The sequence below is a fragment of the Diabrotica virgifera genome, chromosome 1 (assembly GCF_917563875.1).
Source record: "Diabrotica virgifera virgifera chromosome 1, PGI_DIABVI_V3a".
NCBI classification, from domain to species: domain Eukaryota; kingdom Metazoa; phylum Arthropoda; class Insecta; order Coleoptera; family Chrysomelidae; genus Diabrotica; species Diabrotica virgifera.
Window position 1 is genome coordinate 232,240,029 of NC_065443.1, and position 18,007 is coordinate 232,258,035.

Below are 18,007 nucleotides of genomic sequence, written 5' to 3' on the forward strand. Positions count from 1 at the left end.
TGTAAAATGGAGGGGATATAGAATTGTAAACTTTTTCTTATATAATAGTAGACAATTTCAACTACCTATTCCCAAATTTTCATCTTTCCTTTATTTTTTTGGGGTCAGATTGTTCTTTGATCGGGCTACTACTACGTACTGACAACACGTGTAATGACTAAATAGGCTTTCCACGGAATGACGTGTTACACCAATTGCCTACGACATAATTATAAAAAAGATCAAACTTCAAGTGTACAAAACAGAATCTGTGGAGACCTGAACGAAAGGAATATATGTTACAATAATTTCAAAATACAGTTTAGGTATTGTTCTGAAGCTATTTTCTTGTGGCATTTTTGTAATTAACTAGTTTTGATGGCAAATAAGCCAAATCGGATGCCGTTGTCGAAATACAAAAAATATTAATGAATTAAACAAAAATATTGTTGCTTAGTAAAAAAATATCAAATTATGTTCTGTTGTGATTTATAAAATTTTTTTCGAATTTAAAATTTTATGCAACTACCCTATTTTCTCTCATTCTGTTCGTAAATAAAATACATCGAATATGTTTTGGTAGCCATTGTGTCTAATTTGTCATCGCAGTATATAAGGAAAGTCATAAACAACGTAAATAATCAAAAAATATATTTTTAAAAACAACAATAGGAATTTAAGTTATGGGTATTCTAATAGGAATGACCTTGTTGGCAAATCGCCTAATGACAATGCAAAACATCGGAAATATTCGCTCGTGTACTTACTGTTTTGGCTGTAGATCGGCAGCATTGTTAACCACGAAGATTGACAATAAATATAATGTACTAATACCAGTAGCGTCCCACTTTAATATACAGGTTGTAACAAAAAGGTAGGTCATAAATTAAGTTACATATTCTGGAACCAAAAATAGTTCGATTGAACCTAACTTACCTTAGTACAAATGTGCACATAAAAAAGTTACAGCCCTTTGAAGTTACAAAACGGAAATCGATGTTTTCCAATATATGGAAAACTGTTAGAGATTTTATATCGAAAATGGACATGTGGCTCTCTTATAGCAGGAACATCTTTCCATCTATGCACCATTATTAAATGAAATTATTACGTATTTCTTTAAATAAAATACGAAACTCACACAGCACAAGTCAAAATGAAATAAACGGTTGAACCGAACACAATCGAAAAAACTTGTATAGACGCGACAATCAGCCCTATTCTGTAACTTTTAACAAATCGAATAGAAATGACCAGGTCGAATCGTAATTACCTGAAATCGGAATGTTTGATATCTATCGCGTCATTTTCATGTTTGGATTGGCATTTTGTAACTCACATCGTAATCAGGGTAAATCGAAATCGGCAATTTCTATTTCACGCGGTCAGGAGGGAGTGGCAACCCTGCATTGTCAAGCGAAATTAATGTTCTGTGATCTATTTGTTACTGGTTCTAAATTTGAAATACGACACCGTTGCCATATGTTCATTTTTTCATACTATCACATTACATACAAAGTTGCATTTAAAGAATAGTTTTCAAATATGTAACAAAAAAAAGTTTTGAAAAGTAAACAATAAAATATTAGTGTAAATATTGGACACAAAAAGCTCAAAATGTGATAAATGGTTTTAAATCAAAGTTAATTAAAATTGTTATAAGAAAGAAGATAAACTGATAAATAAAAAAGATAAATGAAGATGAAATGTATGATATAAGATATTACTAATAATATACAATCTTAAGATTTGATTCCAGCTAAAATAACTGATAAACAACTTTTCCCAAAGATGGCGTCTTTTCTATAATTATTTTGTTTTCTATAAGCGTTGATTGATAAAAATACAAGTAAACTGGTATAATATATTTATCAATTAACGCTATTAGTCTATCTTTATATTTTAAACGTTCTTGTACAATCTATTCTTGTCTCTTGTACATTATGCCATTGATTGAAATTGTACAAGAAATACACCAAAAAAGTATGGCAACACTGTGACTGGCCAACATTCAGCATTGAGATGCCAGAGAAAATGAGGTTAGGTTCAATGCATACTCGTACAGCATGACTAAATTAAATATACAATTCCCTAAGTAAATACCACCACAGACTAAAAAATTAAGCAAATACAAAAGGTAAAAATACTATACTTAAATAAGTAGTAATAAACTATTTTTAGTAGATATAAAATATAAACGTCAAAACAAAATATAATGCGCTTGCGTCAAGCACAATTCCGATTATCGAAATCTAATTTCGACAGGGTAAATGTTGTCGAAGTCATTTCTATTCACTATTCCGATTTTAGAGATTCCGAGGGAGTTATGGAATACCGATTTTGCCTATTTCTATTCGACTTGGCCACTTCTATTCGATTTTCCTTACTTCTGTCATCGAAATGAGTTACAGAATATTCATGAATGTGGATGAATTATCCCAGTTGTTCAACGAAGTTGAACGAAAGTAGAAATTGTCTCAACTTTTTTCAACGTTCAATTTTGTTGAACGCTTTCATTGAATTACACAATAAGTACATGGTTCATTTTGATTGAATCTTCCACATTGCTCAACCGAATTGAATGGTGTATTTCCCCTTTAAGACTCAGCGCTAGCGCAATTTTAACCCATCACCCCTTCCATTTGAAGACCTTATGTTTTGACACAAAACGAGAAATAAAAAATAACTTGAATAATTACTTTAAGCTAAATCGCCATGTTGACGACATTACCGAATAAGAGAAAATCTTGACTTTGTTTAATGCAACCGATGTTCAGATCTAATGTTCTGCAACCTACTCTTTTATCAAATTAATCTATTCATATTTCCCAGATTGTAGAGTTAATACAATAAAGAAAATCCATAATTGAACTTAAAATTGGAGAATAAAACTACATGAATCTAAATTAATTCAGATTAATTTAACAAATAAAAAGAATGTGCGTGTACTTTGTACGCACGTAAGAAGTTATTCTTCTATTATATAATTTTAATGAAGTAAATATACTTAACAGGTTATTTGTATTCTATTTAAATATTAAATTAACTTTCTTAGCTACCACTTTCAAAATTTTTTTATTAAAACAACCAAAAATTAAAAAAAAATACGAATCGTCCAGGATTGGAACCCGCGACCGGCGCGACCTTCCAATCACTGACCCAACGCTCTACCAACTACGCCACCGAGCTTTTTTAGCAGACACGTAAGTTTCGGATATAGTTGCACAACACGGTGACAAATAAACATATAAAAATGTTATACTTACATAATATTTTATTATATTACTACAGAGAAAGACAAATCTAAAAATTATAATAAATAATACATTTACTAAAAACACTAATATATTCTTTTAATGACTTATTTGCGCTGATACAGATACATACATACCTACAGTCCGTCTAATTTACTTACCGTTGCACGTCACTATCTACGTTAGAGATCTAAGTTGATATTGTTGCCCAATTACAAAAAATTCTTGAATTCATTTTAAATCAAATACATCACACAATTTTTGCGGAAGTAGATTATATAGAAAAACAAATTAATATTCAATGTAAATAAATAAAAACTTTAGAAATAGAAAACAAGAATTAAGTTATAATCTTACGTTAAAGTACATAATAAAAACAGTAAATATAATGAAACAAATACTTATAGTAAAGAATATAAACAAATATGAAGGGTACCAATTTATGCCAAAATATCACCTGCGTTCGATTATAGTTACAGTGTATTTCGAACAAATGTGCTTCATAAAAACGCTTTATAATCCATTTATACAAATTAAATTAAACATATTATTGTGTATTTCTTCAAGTTGACATTATTAGAAATCTTTAAATATTATTTCTACGCGTATATAATAAAATATGTCTAGTGGCTGTAATGCCAGTGTACTCGGTAAAGTGATTATAAACAAGAACACACCTACCGCCTAAATATTTCGTGTTGGTATCATGTGACGTCACGGGCTATGACGCGGATGACGTGCAACGGTAAGTAAATTAGATCGAGTATATCTTGAAAGATTAGCAACGAACTATTACTGTCTGTGTGCGCATGCGCGCAGATTTATGAAATTTTACTCTCAATCGCATCGCGCCTAAAGTAGAAAATAACTTCAAAAAAATCCAAAACATTGCGATTAGAATAATTGATGCCCAAATATCATAATATGCATTTTTTGTTAAATACTTAAGTAGGTATCACACTTGATGCAATACTTCGCTGGAAAGTCCATAATAAAAAGAAAATGATGGAACTAGGTATCCGTTACAAGAAAATATATTATTGCCTGGTGGAAAGAAATTCAGAATTGTTCATACATAACAAACAACTGTTACATACACACACAAATATTCTGAGACCAGTATGGACGTATGAATGCCAATTGTGGGGCTGTTCCAATTCAAGAAATATCCAGATCATCACGAGATTCCAAAATAAATAAAAGTATTAAAAACATCGTTGATGCTCCTTAGTAAATCACAAAAATGCCAACCTCCACAACTTAAGATCAAATATGTACATATACAGTTGAGTCCGCGAATCTTTACCCGTGCGTCATCATTTAAAGCATACGAAGTAATTCGATGATAAGTCGGAAATTGAAATTTACTAAACGAAACAGCAAGTCACTTACTGTCACTTGCTGTTGCGTTTAGTAAATTTCAATTTCCGACTTATCATCGACTTATTTCGTATACTTTAAATGATGACGCACGGGTAAAGATTCGCGGACTCAACTGTAGTTATCAGGAAGGTGGCAGGTAGTCACGAACAACGGCTCCATAATAATATTTATGTACACATCGAGACTATCTAGCTCCTCGAAATACTGGGTCAGAAAGAAGACTCTCAAATAAAGAAAACCATTTGAGTTAGTGTAAAATGTTAACTAGTGTAAATGTTATAGTGTTGTATGTTAGCTATAGTGCATATTGGTTAGATAAATAAATAAGAACAAACCATAGGGATAAATAACCATATAATTCAGGGATAAATAAAAGCATAAAGGCACCATAGAAATAAAATGGTATAAATAAGGGCCATGGGTCAATAATGACTTGAAAGACAGAAGCAAGAACACATATAGTCCGTCCGCTATAACTTTTCCCATGCGGTACGATTCATTTTCAATCAAATTAAGTCAAAACAGAAAGTGTAGTATATAGTATACAGTATACAAAATGTATATACACATCGACGTTCGTTTCAATTTATGTTTTGACTTAATTCGATTGAAAATGAATCGTACCATATGGGAAAAGTTATAGCGGACGGACTATAATAAGCTACAGTCGTTTGAAATGTGGTGTTACAGAAGGATGCTTAGAACAGCATGTACACAGAAGAAAACGAACACGGACGTAAGTATTGCGAGAAATGGGCAAAGAATACGAAATAATCAACACAATAAAAATAAGAAAGTTACAGTATCTGGGACACATGGTGGTAGGGGAGCCCAAGCGGGGAGTTTTGCAGTTACTCGAGCGCGTCAGATTATCATATGGGGAGAAACTTAGTACCCTGCAGATGTACCTCTACCATATATTGGCTCTTAACACAGGGGAGTTCGTTAAGGGGGGCACGAAAAAAAAATCTATCCTTAAAAAAACTCGAAATTGTCAGATTAAGATAATATAAGGTAAGTTAAGTACATGCAAAAGAGTGTATATTTAAAAAATCTGACGATTTGAGCCGGGGCGTAAGGAAATGGATGAGTCCCAAAGTTTCACAAGAAAAAAGCGAATATTTCGCGAAATGAATGACAGATCGAAAAACTAAACAACATATGCTCAATATTTTTTAAAAATCTATCGAATGCTACCAAACACGACTTACCACGGAGAGGGGTGGGGGTAAATTTAATATTTTAAATACAAATCCCGCGATATTTCGCGAAATGAAGATCAGATCGAAAAACTGTAAAATACACTTATTCAATATTTTTGAAAAATCTATCGAATGGCACCAAACACGACCCCCCCACGGAGGTGGGGTTGGGGGTTACTTTAAAATGTTAAATAGGAGCCTCTATTTTTTATTGCAGATTTGGATTCCTTACGTAAAAATAAGTAACTTTTATTCGAAACATTTTTTCGGATTATGGACAGATGGCGTTATAATCGGCAAAAACGATTGTTGGAAATGGAAGATTAAATTAAAAAATGGCAAGCCCCCACTAAAATGGAAAACTTTACTTAACTTTTTTTGGTTTTAGGACCAACTCTTCACAACCCAATAGGTCCCCATAACGCTCGAGTGACTGCACATTTAGCATACTTTGCTCCCCTACCATAGTAAAAGGGACAGCGATATGATGTGCTAATACAGGAAAAATAATAGCAGTGGCATGGTTGAAACATTTAAGGGATTTGTTTTAATGAAGTTCCATAGAACTTTTCATAGCAGTGGTGGATGGAGTAAAGATAGTGATGATGATATCCAACCTCCGATTGGGAGATATCACTTAAAAAAGAAGAATAAGAAAAATACTAGAGAAAGACAAGAAGAAATTTACGAAATGTCACTATTGGTTGTCACTATAGGAAATGAACCTATTGGGTTGTGAAGAGTAGGTCCTAAAACCAAAAAAAGTTAAGTAAAGTTTTCCATTTTAGTGGGCGCTTGCCATTTTTTAATTTTCCATTTCCAACAATCTTTTTTCCGATTATAACGCCATCTATCCATAATTCGAAAAAATGTTTCGAATAAAAGTTACTTATTTTTACGTAAGGAATCCAAACCTGTAATAAAAAATGGGGGCTCCTATTTAAGATTTTAATGTAACCCCCCCCCCCACCTCCGTGGGGGATCGTGTTTGGTGCCGTTCGATAGATTTTTCAAAAATATTGAATAAGTGTATTTAACCGTTTTTCGATCTGATGTTCAGGTAGAGGTAGAGGAATAGTAGATCTAAATGATGATTACCGCTTATATTGGTCAGGAGTTGACTTAAAAGAATGGGGCGCGGGAGGTGTAGGCCTAATAGTAAAAACAGAAAAGACAAATAACATAATAGGTGAAAGATATATAAACGAAAGATTATTGGTAGTGGAAGTAAAACTAGATAATACAAATATAACCAGCATAATCGTAGCATATGGGCCAAATGATAATGCCAAAAAAGAGGAAAAAGATGAATTCTTTGAAATATTACAAGCAGAGATGGACAACGAAGGAGAAAACATTATATTAATGGGAGACCCAAATGGTAGGGTAGGAAGAGACAATAAAGGGATTGAACGATACTTAGGGCAACATGGAGAAGAAATGAAAAATGATAACGGAAACAGAATCATAGATCTATGTATAGCAAATGATATGGTTATAACGAATTCACAATTTTTGCACAAAGACATACACAAATATACTAGAGAAATCTCATCGAGAAAAGAAAAATCCATAATAGACTATTTCCTAATAAAAAGAAAAGACCTAAAGATGATAAAAGACGTAAAGGTAAAAAGAGAGGCTGAAATAAGCAGTGACCATTACTTGCTTATAATGGAACTAAGGGTGTACACACATAACACAACAGAAAAAAAAAGAAGATAACTAAAGAAAAAATAAAAGCTATAAATTAAGAGAAATAGATAGTAAAGAGGAATACCAGAAGAAGTTAACCAAACAGTTCGAGACTATAAAGGCAATTAACACAGGAATTGAAAATAAATGGAAGCAATTTAAGGAAATCATATTGAAAACAGCAAAAGAAGTATGCGGAACAACTAAAATCACAAACATATATTCGAAGAAAAGTAAATGGTGGACAGCGGAAATACAACGTAAAGTGAAAGAAAAGAAAAAAGTATGGAAAATGTATCTAAAAACCAAATCGGAGGACGATTTCGAAAAATATAAAATGGCCAGAAACGACATTAAACAAGAAATTAAAACGGCAAAAAAGAAGTCTTGGGAAGATTTTGGACACAAAATGAATGAAAACTATTTTAATAACCAAAAATTGTTCTATGGTACATTGAAACAGATAAGACAAAAGAAAACACATAGATTAAGAAACATAAGAGATAAAGAAGGAAATATATTAACTACAGAAAGAGAAATAATGCAAAGATGGAAGCAGTACTTTGAAGAACTAACAGAATGGAAACAATATCAACATGAAAGAGAGGAAGACATGATCGAAAATACAGAGGAAATGCAGCAAATAACAAAAGAGGAAATTGCAGAAGCCATTGACAAATTAAAATTGGGAAAATCTCCAGGCCAAGATGAAATCACAGCTGAAATGTTAAAGTACATGAGTGAAAATTCAAAAGAAAAATTCCGAGAACTACTAAATGAAATAATCACAGCAAAGGAAATACCATCTGATTGGAAAACAGATATAATAGTACCACTGTTTAAGAAAGGAGACGCAAGAAATTGCGAAAATTATAGGGGTATTACATTGACAAGCGTTCCTGCCAAAATATTCAATAGAATAATTGAAAAAAGGCTAAGGGAAAAACTAGAAATAAAACTAGAAGAATCCCAGCATGGCTTCAGAAAAGGAAGGAGTACCCAAGATCTGATATTCATATTGAGACAAATAGGAGAAAAACTATTGATGAAAGGCAAAGAGATACACATATGCTTTATTGATCTGAAAAAAGCTTTTGATAGAATAAGAAGGGAAGATATATGGAAATGTTTAAAGAAAAATGGAATAGAAAAGGATATGATAGAAATAATTAAAGCCTTATATAAAAATAATAAAATAAAAATAAGGACTCACAATCAAGAATCTGATGAATTCCAGGCAAAGATAGGACTAAAACAAGGCTGTGTACTAAGTCCATTACTTTTCTCAATGGTACTAGATGACGCAATAAAGCAATGCAAGGAGAAATCTAAAGACATGATATTGGGAAAATGGAAAATGAACAATGTACAAATACAAGAATTACTATTTGAAGATGATATGGTATTGTTAGCTGACACGGAAGAGAAACTGCAACAAATAATAAACACTTATATAAAAGAACTAAGAAACATGAACATGGAAATAAACACAGATAAAAGTAAAACAATGGTTATGGCAACTACAAAAAAAGTGATGAAAATTAAGGTAGAAGGACAAGTTTTGGAACAAGTAAACAGCTACAACTACTTAGGTACAATTATTGAAGAAGATGGTAAAATAGACAAAGAAATAAACAATAAAATAGGAAAAGCAGGGACAATTTATAATACATTAAGAAATACGTTCTTTGGAAAGAAAGAGGTACCCAAAGAAGTCAAAACACAAGTGTACCAAAAAGTGGTTCGACCATCAATCGTCTATGGGAGAAATTCGTGGACGCTAACAAAGAACAACAAAAGAAAAATCAAAGCTACAGAGATGAGATTCTTGAGAAAAATAGAAGGGGTCACACGAAGAGACAAAATAAGAAACGACACAATAACTCAAGTTCTAAAGATAAAACCCATAGAGACAATTATAGGGGAACGACAGTTAGGATGGTTGGGCCACATCCACAGACTAAACGACACAAGAATAACGAAAAAAGTATATGAATTCAGAGTACAAGGGAAAAATAAAGTAGGTCGCCCAAGAATGAGATGGGAAGAACAAGTTAGACAAGAAGCAGAGAAGAGAGGACTGCAATGGAGTATGGTAAAACAATTGGCTTAAAATAGAACAGCATGGAAAAGAAGTATCAAAGAAGCACCACAAGATTAAAACATATGGACAGAAAAATGGGTCAAATAAGTAATTTATATTTATTAAAATTGTATTGTTAAAATAAAAGTTTTGTATAATTATTAAAATGTATTGAAATGTAGATATTGAACTAGTTGTAAACAGCCCAACACCGAAAGGTACGAATGGGCTTAACTGATTAAATAAATAAATAAATAAAATAAGGTAAGTTAAGTACATGCAAAAGAGTGTATATTTAAAAAATCTGACGATTTGAGCCGGGGCGTAAGGAAATGGATGAGTCCCAAAGTTTCACAAGAAAAAAGCGAATATTTCGCGAAATGAATGACAGATCGAAAAACTAAACAACATATGCTCAATATTTTTTAAAAATCTATCGAATGCTACCAAACACGACTTACCACGGAGAGGGGTGGGGGTAAATTTAATATTTTAAATACAAATCCCGCGATATTTCGCGAAATGAAGATCAGATCGAAAAACTGTAAAATCCACTTATTCAATATTTTTGAAAAATCTATCGAATGGCACCAAACACGACCCCCCACGGAGGTGGGGTTGGGGGTTACTTTAAAATGTTAAATAGGAGCCTCCATTTTTTTATTGCAGATTTGGATTCCTTACGTAAAAATAAGTAACTTTTATTCGAAACATTTTTTCGGATTATGGACAGATGGCGTTATAATCGGCAAAAACGATTGTTGGAAATGGAAGATTAAATTAAAAAATGGCAAGCCCCCACTAAAATGGAAAAATTTACTTAACTTTTTTTGGTTTTAGGACCAACTCTTCACAACCCAATAGGTCCCCATAACGCTCGAATGACTGCACATTTAGCATACTTTGCTCCCCTACCATAGTAAAAGGGACAGCGATATGATGTGCTAATACAGGAAAAATAATAGCATGAGGCAGCATAGGATGAAGGACAGTGGCATGGTTGAAACATTTAAGGGATTTGTTTTAATGAAGTTCCATAGAACTTTTCAGAGCAGTGGTGGATGGAGTAAAGATAGTGATGATGATATCCAACCTCCGATTGGGAGATATCACTTAAAAAAGAAGAATAAGAAAAATACTAGAGAAAGACAAGAAGAAATTTACGAAATGTCACTATTGGTTGTCACTATAGGAAATGAACCTATTGGGTTGTGAAGAGTAGGTCCTAAAACCAAAAAAAGTTAAGTAAAGTTTTCCATTTTAGTGGGCGCTTGCCATTTTTTAATTTTCCATTTCCAACAATCTTTTTTCCGATTATAACGCCATCTATCCATAATTCGAAAAAATGTTTCGAATAAAAGTTACTTATTTTTACGTAAGGAATCCAAACCTGTAATAAAAAATGGGGGCTCCTATTTAAGATTTTAATGTAACCCCCCCACCTCCGTGGGGGATCGTGTTTGGTGCCGTTCGATAGATTTTTCAAAAATATTGAATAAGTGTATTTAACCGTTTTTCGATCTGATGTTCATTTCGCGAAATACCGCGGGATTCGTATTTAAAATATTAAATTTACCTCCCACCCCTCTCCGTGGGAAGTCGTGTTTGGTATCATTCGATAAATTTTTAAAAAATAATGAGCACATATTTTTCAGTTTTTCGATCTCATTCATTTCGCGAAATATTCGCTTTTTTCTTGTGAAACTTTGGGACTCACCCATTTCCTTACGCCCGGCTCAAATCGTCAGATTTTTGAAATATACACTTTTTTGCATGTACTTAACTTACCTTATCTTAATCTGACAATTTCGAGTTTTTTTAAGGATAGATTTTTTTTTGGGCCCCCCTTAACGAACTCCCCTGTGTTAAGAGCCAATATATGGTAGAGGTACATCTGCAGGGTACCAGGTTTCTCCCCATATGCTAATCTGACGCGCTCGAGTAACTGCAAAAATTCCCGCTTTGTACATACAGTACATACGATTGTACATACAATAAATAGAAAATTGGGGGAAGTGACTCCAGATAAATATATACGTATATAAACACATATTTTTAAGAATGACGTACCTTGGCTAATGAACGACCATTGTTAAGAAATTACAATTCAACAACTAAACGACATCACTCAATAATTGTGACACTAAAGAACACACTCACCTGGAACCCATTTTGTATTATATAATATCCAATATCACAGACTTCCCTGTCTCACAATAAAACTACTGCTCCCGAAAAGGCTTCTTTCGATCGATAGACATCTGAACCGGCTTGAATTGTAGTAAAATGACGACTAAATTTAATGAGGGCCGCAATTAACAAAAATGATTAATGAACAAACAACATTAGATAAGCCAATACAATCGGTCAAAAGATTATTAGTCGTTATCGTATGTTATTTGTAGATTTAAATAAAAAATTGTTGTTTATTTATCAAGAAATATGTTGTGTATATGTTATTGGTTATCAAATTATTAAAAACATTAAAATATCCGGGGAGATATATTTAACGTCATAGTATGATACAATTGATCCAAAAGATGGCATAACCCAGACATCTAAAGTGAAAGTTATCCTCCAACACCAAATTGTTCTATATGGTCCCCAAAATGTTCAGAAAAAAGTCACACCATTTTGAGCGTCGGGTTTGGAGGGAGAGGGGGAGAAATTGGTAAATTCGTAGATTTTTACGTTTTTCGTCAATATTTATAAAACTATGCGGTTTAGCATGAACAACCTTCTATACAAAAATGTTCTACATTAAAAATGGGTTTGTTAAGTACCCCAATACCCAACTGTAAGTGAAACACTAAAGTTCTAAGTTAGTTTTAGTAAAAGTTATTAACAAATAACGATTTTCATTTATTTTGCAGTTTGTGAAGCAACAAATTAACTTTTTTCATCGGCATTTTGAAGGTTTTTCAATGTGCTAAAAAATTAAATTTTGTAGTTTTATGTCAACTATTAGGCTTTTTAATAAAGTGCAAAAAATCGAAAAAATCGCGATTTTTGCACTAAATTGTTAATAGTTAAAAACGGCTCCGAACTCTAAGCAGGAAACATGTAGGTTCTCATCCTATAGGTCTACAATAACTAAAAAAGTTGTCAGCTAGGTACCTGGATATTTGAGTGTCCCGAAAATGGTCTATTTGTTACTTATTTCCCTGGAGTACCTAGCAATTAACAAATGTCAACAAAAACTGAGTGCCATTCTCCTAGAAATTGATAACCATTTATGAGTTTTGTAGCAATGTGTTTCTTATTTTCAACCATATGTATCTTTCATCTTTAGTCCAGAGAAATAAGATTTTTCTCGTGACACTTCCCCCTCCAGGCCAAAACCAAATTTTTTGAGTAGTATGGACATCTATATTAATAACCTATATTTATTTTTCCCGATTTTGATGATATACATCAGGGGTGGGCAAAAGCCGGCCCGCGGGCCGTATCCGGCGGGCCGAATCCGGCCCTTTTGCTTACTTTATCCGGCCCGTTGAGAAATCCCGCAAGCAATGTTTTTAAGAGAGTACGCTCAAAATTTCGGGCAAATGCTTTTTAAATGCATTCATCTTTTTCGAATCCTGAGAAAACTAATAAGTATTTTTGAAAAATTTAAACGCAGAATGAAATTTTTACAGAGGACCGAAAAGTTCCTAAAAACTTCTATAATGTTTATTTTAACAAGTCACAGGGGTAAAAAAAAGAGAAAATATAGTGTGGAAATGGGGAAGGAATGCGAAGTCATGAAAACCATACAAACGAGAAAACTGGAATATCTAGGCCACATAATAAGAGGGGAAAAGTACTCCCCGCTAAGGCTCATAATCCAAAGAAAAATCTCGGGAAAGAGAAACGTAGGACGTAGGAAGATTTTCTGGTTGCCAAATTTAAGGGAGAGGTACGGGTGCAGTTCAATACAGTTGTTTAGAGCTGCAGCCAACAAAGTTAAGATTGCTGTGATGGTAGCCAACCTCCGATAGAAGACGGTACTGCAAGAAGAAGAAAAATCCAATAAAGAAGAATAGAGTGGACATAACATTTTTATTATTATCCCGATTTTTCATGGCGTTCTCCGCCTTCCTGTTCCCAGTTTCCAGCTTCGTCGGTTGTTGCATTGGCCAGGGTGAAGGTTCCTTTCCGACGTTGCCTTCTGAATGCCGCCTAGTCAGGATTATTTCGGCCTTCCTCTCTTCCTTACTTCCCTTGACATCCATTTTAAAATTTGTTATGGCAGCCTGTCATCGTCCATTCTTTCTACATGACCATACAAGATCAGTTGTCTCCTTTAAATTTCGTCTATGATGGTTGACTTGACCTAACATTTTACCATCCGATATCGGATTTGCAGATTGAATCTTTGGTTACTCAGAAATTTCTTCATCTTCAAAAAGGCTGCTTTTGATTACTCTATTCTTCATCGAATTTCTGAATTTAATTTTTTATCTGGTTCCTGGTTATGGCTTAGTATAATTAGTGTGACCAACTCCAATTCAGTCGAATTCAGAACAAGGCTGAAAAAACTATCTAAAATCCGGGACTTTTCGACGAAAATCGGGCTATTTTTTTAATATAGAATTTAATATAATTATTTTATTGATTATTTAACATTTTCATGTTGACAAAATTTTGTTTTGATGGGATGGACTGTAATGATAATTACATTTTTGTTAGTTTTTGACGTTTCGACTTCCAATCCGGAAATCGTTCTCAAAAAAGGAAAAAAATAGAAAATCAACTGAATCGTCTTTTCAGAAGACGATAACTAAAATACTGAAACGGGAAAAAGTCAAGAGTTTTCGTAGAACTATAATACCACCATATAGAATGCATGCGTTTTGCATGTGGTATTAGTATTACACTCTAGGAATTGTCAATTGTCGACTTTTTTTCGTCCCACCAATTCAATTTGATATGAATTCTTAGAAGAATAACGTATTCAAAATTTCAAAATAGAATTTTACGAAAACGTTGGAAATCCGGATGGCCCAGAAGCCTTGTCCGGGACGCCGGGACACGACTTTGTAATTCGGGCCATGTCCCGGATTTTTCGGGCTAGTTGGTCACACTAAGTATAATGGACCATATTAAAAATTTTGTAATTTTACTGGGCATAAATTATTCGCATGTACACCCAAGTAAGACACTTTATTATTACTATTATTTATTATCAACAGTCAAATAGTCAAATGTACTTGTCCAAATGTTTTAAAATGATACCTACCTATAGTGTTGTTGTCATAAAAATTTCTTGGGCAGAAAAAAACTACCAAAAACATTAGCTTGTGCGTAGCGTACATACTGGGTATAGTCCTCCGGCGGGAGAAATTTTAAAAATTCCATTTTGGCCCGTGCTTAAAAGTATTTGTACACCCCTGATACATAGTTATAAACAAATGAAGATCAAAAAACGGTAAATTTTCGCTATTTTCGTCTATTACTAAAAAGTGAAGCATTCTAAACAAACTTGAGAATAAGAAACTCATAAATCATATAAAAAGCTTCAATGTGGCGTTCACTGAATATGTATATCCGTATTTGTTGCTTAGAAAATTGCAAAATAAGTCATAAATTTTGATATTTTATAAATGTTCATAACTTATGCAAAAATTAAGTTAGTACCTTCTTATTAAACGGGATGCTGAGACTTGTGGTGCTTAAATTATATTTAAAGTTCAAAGCAATTGGTCAAATAATTTAAAGTTATTTAATTTGTTTATTCCAAATTCATTTTTTTGCAACACTGTAAGTCAGAAAATTATGAGATTACAGTAACACTTCGGACAGTTTATGAAAGAAGATCATTTATACTATTAACTTAATGAAATAAAAATGACAAAAAGTAATTTTAAACAGTGTCAAATTATTTTGCAAAAGCATGTCGATTTTTTGCTTACTTATAAACAATTAGAATAACTTTTTAACCGTTACCCGTAGAAAAATTATTTTTTCATATTTAAAAAGACTGAATTTTTATACACATTTAGAAAGAAAAACAATTGTCCTAGGACAATTAGGGACGAAGTTAGCCCCCCCCCTTTTAATTCACATGTTCTTGCAAAATAATTTTGCAATATTTAGAATTATTTTTTGTCATTTTTTTTAAATTAAATTAATAGTGTAAATCTTTTTCTTTCATAAACTATCCAAAGTATAACTATTCATCATTTTCTGAGTTTAGTGTTGCAAAAAAAATTAATTTTGGATAAACAAATTAAATAACTTTTAAACTATTTGACCAATTGCTTTAAAATTTAGTGCATGATTTAAGCGCCAGAAGTCTCAGCATTCCGTGTAATAAGAAGGTTCTAAGTTAATTTTTACATAAGTTATGAATATTTATAAAAACTCAAAATTTATGATTTATTTTGCAATTTTCTAAGCAACCAATAAGGATAGACATATTCAGCGAACACCATATTGAAGTTTTTTATACGATTTATGAGTTTCTTACTCTCAAATTTGTTTAAAATGCTTAACTTTTTGGTAATAGACGAAAAAAGCGAAATTTTACCGTTTTTTGATCTTTATTTGTTTATACCTATGTATATCATCAAAATCGGCTGCAGGAAACATATAGGTTATTATTATAGATGTCCATACTACTCAAAAAATTTGGTTTCGGCCTGGAGGGGTTTGTGTCTCCAACAGGATATTTTTTTCCCTTATTTCCCTGAACTAATTTATCATTGTATATTTTATTTCACTGCTCACGATTAGCTAGTTCATTAGCCAGCTAATTTTAATACGACCAACTTTATAAAAAATCTTTTGTTTTAATTGATGTACTTTTATTTTGTTTTTAAGTTAGAATAATTAATTTGGCTATTAGAACGTGTGCTTGGTTGTATAGTACTTTTTAGCCACTTCCACTCAGTCGATCAAAATTTAACCAACGTAGCAAAATAGTCCAGGGCGCATCTGTTTTGAGATGGACGTTGAGAGGTGACTCAAATTTTTTTGCTTGAAAATAATTCAAATAATAATATTTGAGTTATCCTCCCACTGAAAATGGTCCGGAACATTGTTTAAATAATCAAAATGTCAAAATATAAAGGAAAAATTCGATTTCTTTATTGGTTTTTTGATTATAACTTTAAAACTATTCATTTCTGAGAAAAGTTGCACTGACATAAAAGTTGCGTAATTAAATTTCTTACAATATAGAATTGGCTAAAAATTTAAAAAATAGTCACCCTTGTTGCAAAATGGCAATAATTGCGAAAAAAACCATATAAAAACAAGTATTCGCATTTTACGTTTTTCAACCATTTATGCTACACTTAGGACCTTCATATTTTACCCAGAAAAACTTTATGATATAGTTAAACAATACGGTAAATTTCATTAAGATCGGTTTAATAGATTTTGCAAAACAGATTTTGCAATCCAGCTTTCGCAAAAAAATTCATTTTTTTTTAAATGTTGCAGGACTGAAAATAAAGCAGATAGCAAGTTGATTTTTTTTGCTTATAGAAGTGTATTGTACCTTTCATTTGAAATCTGCAAAATTAAAACCGATTAATTACCACGGCGGCGTCAGGAAATTTTTTAAATAAACATTAATTTTTGGTGCTACGTGCAGGACAGCGGTGGTCGATTCACACAAGTTGATTTTCAACAAAATTTCTTCCAATCTTTATCTAATATATTATTTTCTTACTTTATATTTTGTTGTATTTTAATATTTGAATTCCACAAAAATCAAACTAATTTTATTATTGTTTGTGAAATATTGTTTAAACAATTGCATATGTTTAAAAATAAGAAACTTTTATTCTCTAAGTTAAAATATATGAAGAAAGAAAGTTTTTGCTAATAAAAGTGTTACTTCAAAGGATAGATTATGTGTTTTTATTTTGCAATAAACAAATCTATTTATTTATATCGAAATGTAACAAAAATTAAAATGTATCAATCATTATCAAAGTTCATTGAAATGCCCAATCAGAGCAAACTATCCGCTGTCCTGCGCGTAGCACCAATAAATAATGTTTATTTAAAAAAATTCCTGACGCCGTGGTAGTTAAATAATCGATTTTAATTTTGCAAAATTGCAAATGAAAGGTGCAGTACACTTCTATATGCAAAAAAATTTAACTTGCTATCTGCTTTATTTTTAGTCCTGTAACATTTAAAAAAAATGAATTTTTTTTGCGAAAGCTGGATTGTAAAATTTATTTTGCAAAATCTATTGAACCGATCTTAATGAAATTTACAGTATTGTTTTACTGTATAATAAAGTTTTTCTGGGTGAAATATGAAGGTTCTAAGTGTAGCATAAATGGTTGAAAAACGTAAAATGCGAAACTTGTTTTTGTATGGTTTTTTTCGCAATTATTGCTATTTTGCAACAAGGGTGACTATTTTTTAAATTTGTAACCAATTCTATATTGTAGGAAATTTAATTACGC

The 18,007-nt window shown here is 32.1% G+C and overlaps 1 protein-coding gene across 5 annotated transcripts in view; it reads right to left on the reverse strand.

Moving 5' to 3' along the window:
• Positions 1 to 18,007, reverse strand: part of LOC126879065 (phosphatidylcholine:ceramide cholinephosphotransferase 2-like) — a 520,373-nt gene that overhangs the window by 132,064 nt on the left and 370,302 nt on the right. Inside the window, exon 1 of one of the 5 annotated variants that reach the window (XM_050641960.1) lies at positions 11,757 to 11,886. The exons of the other annotated variants lie outside the window; for them this stretch is intronic. Coding sequence (XP_050497917.1) covers positions 11,757 to 11,767 — 11 coding nt within the window. The 5' untranslated portion in view covers positions 11,768 to 11,886. Of the gene's footprint in view, positions 1 to 11,756; positions 11,887 to 18,007 lie in introns of those variants that run through there. 5 annotated transcript variants of the gene reach the window in all.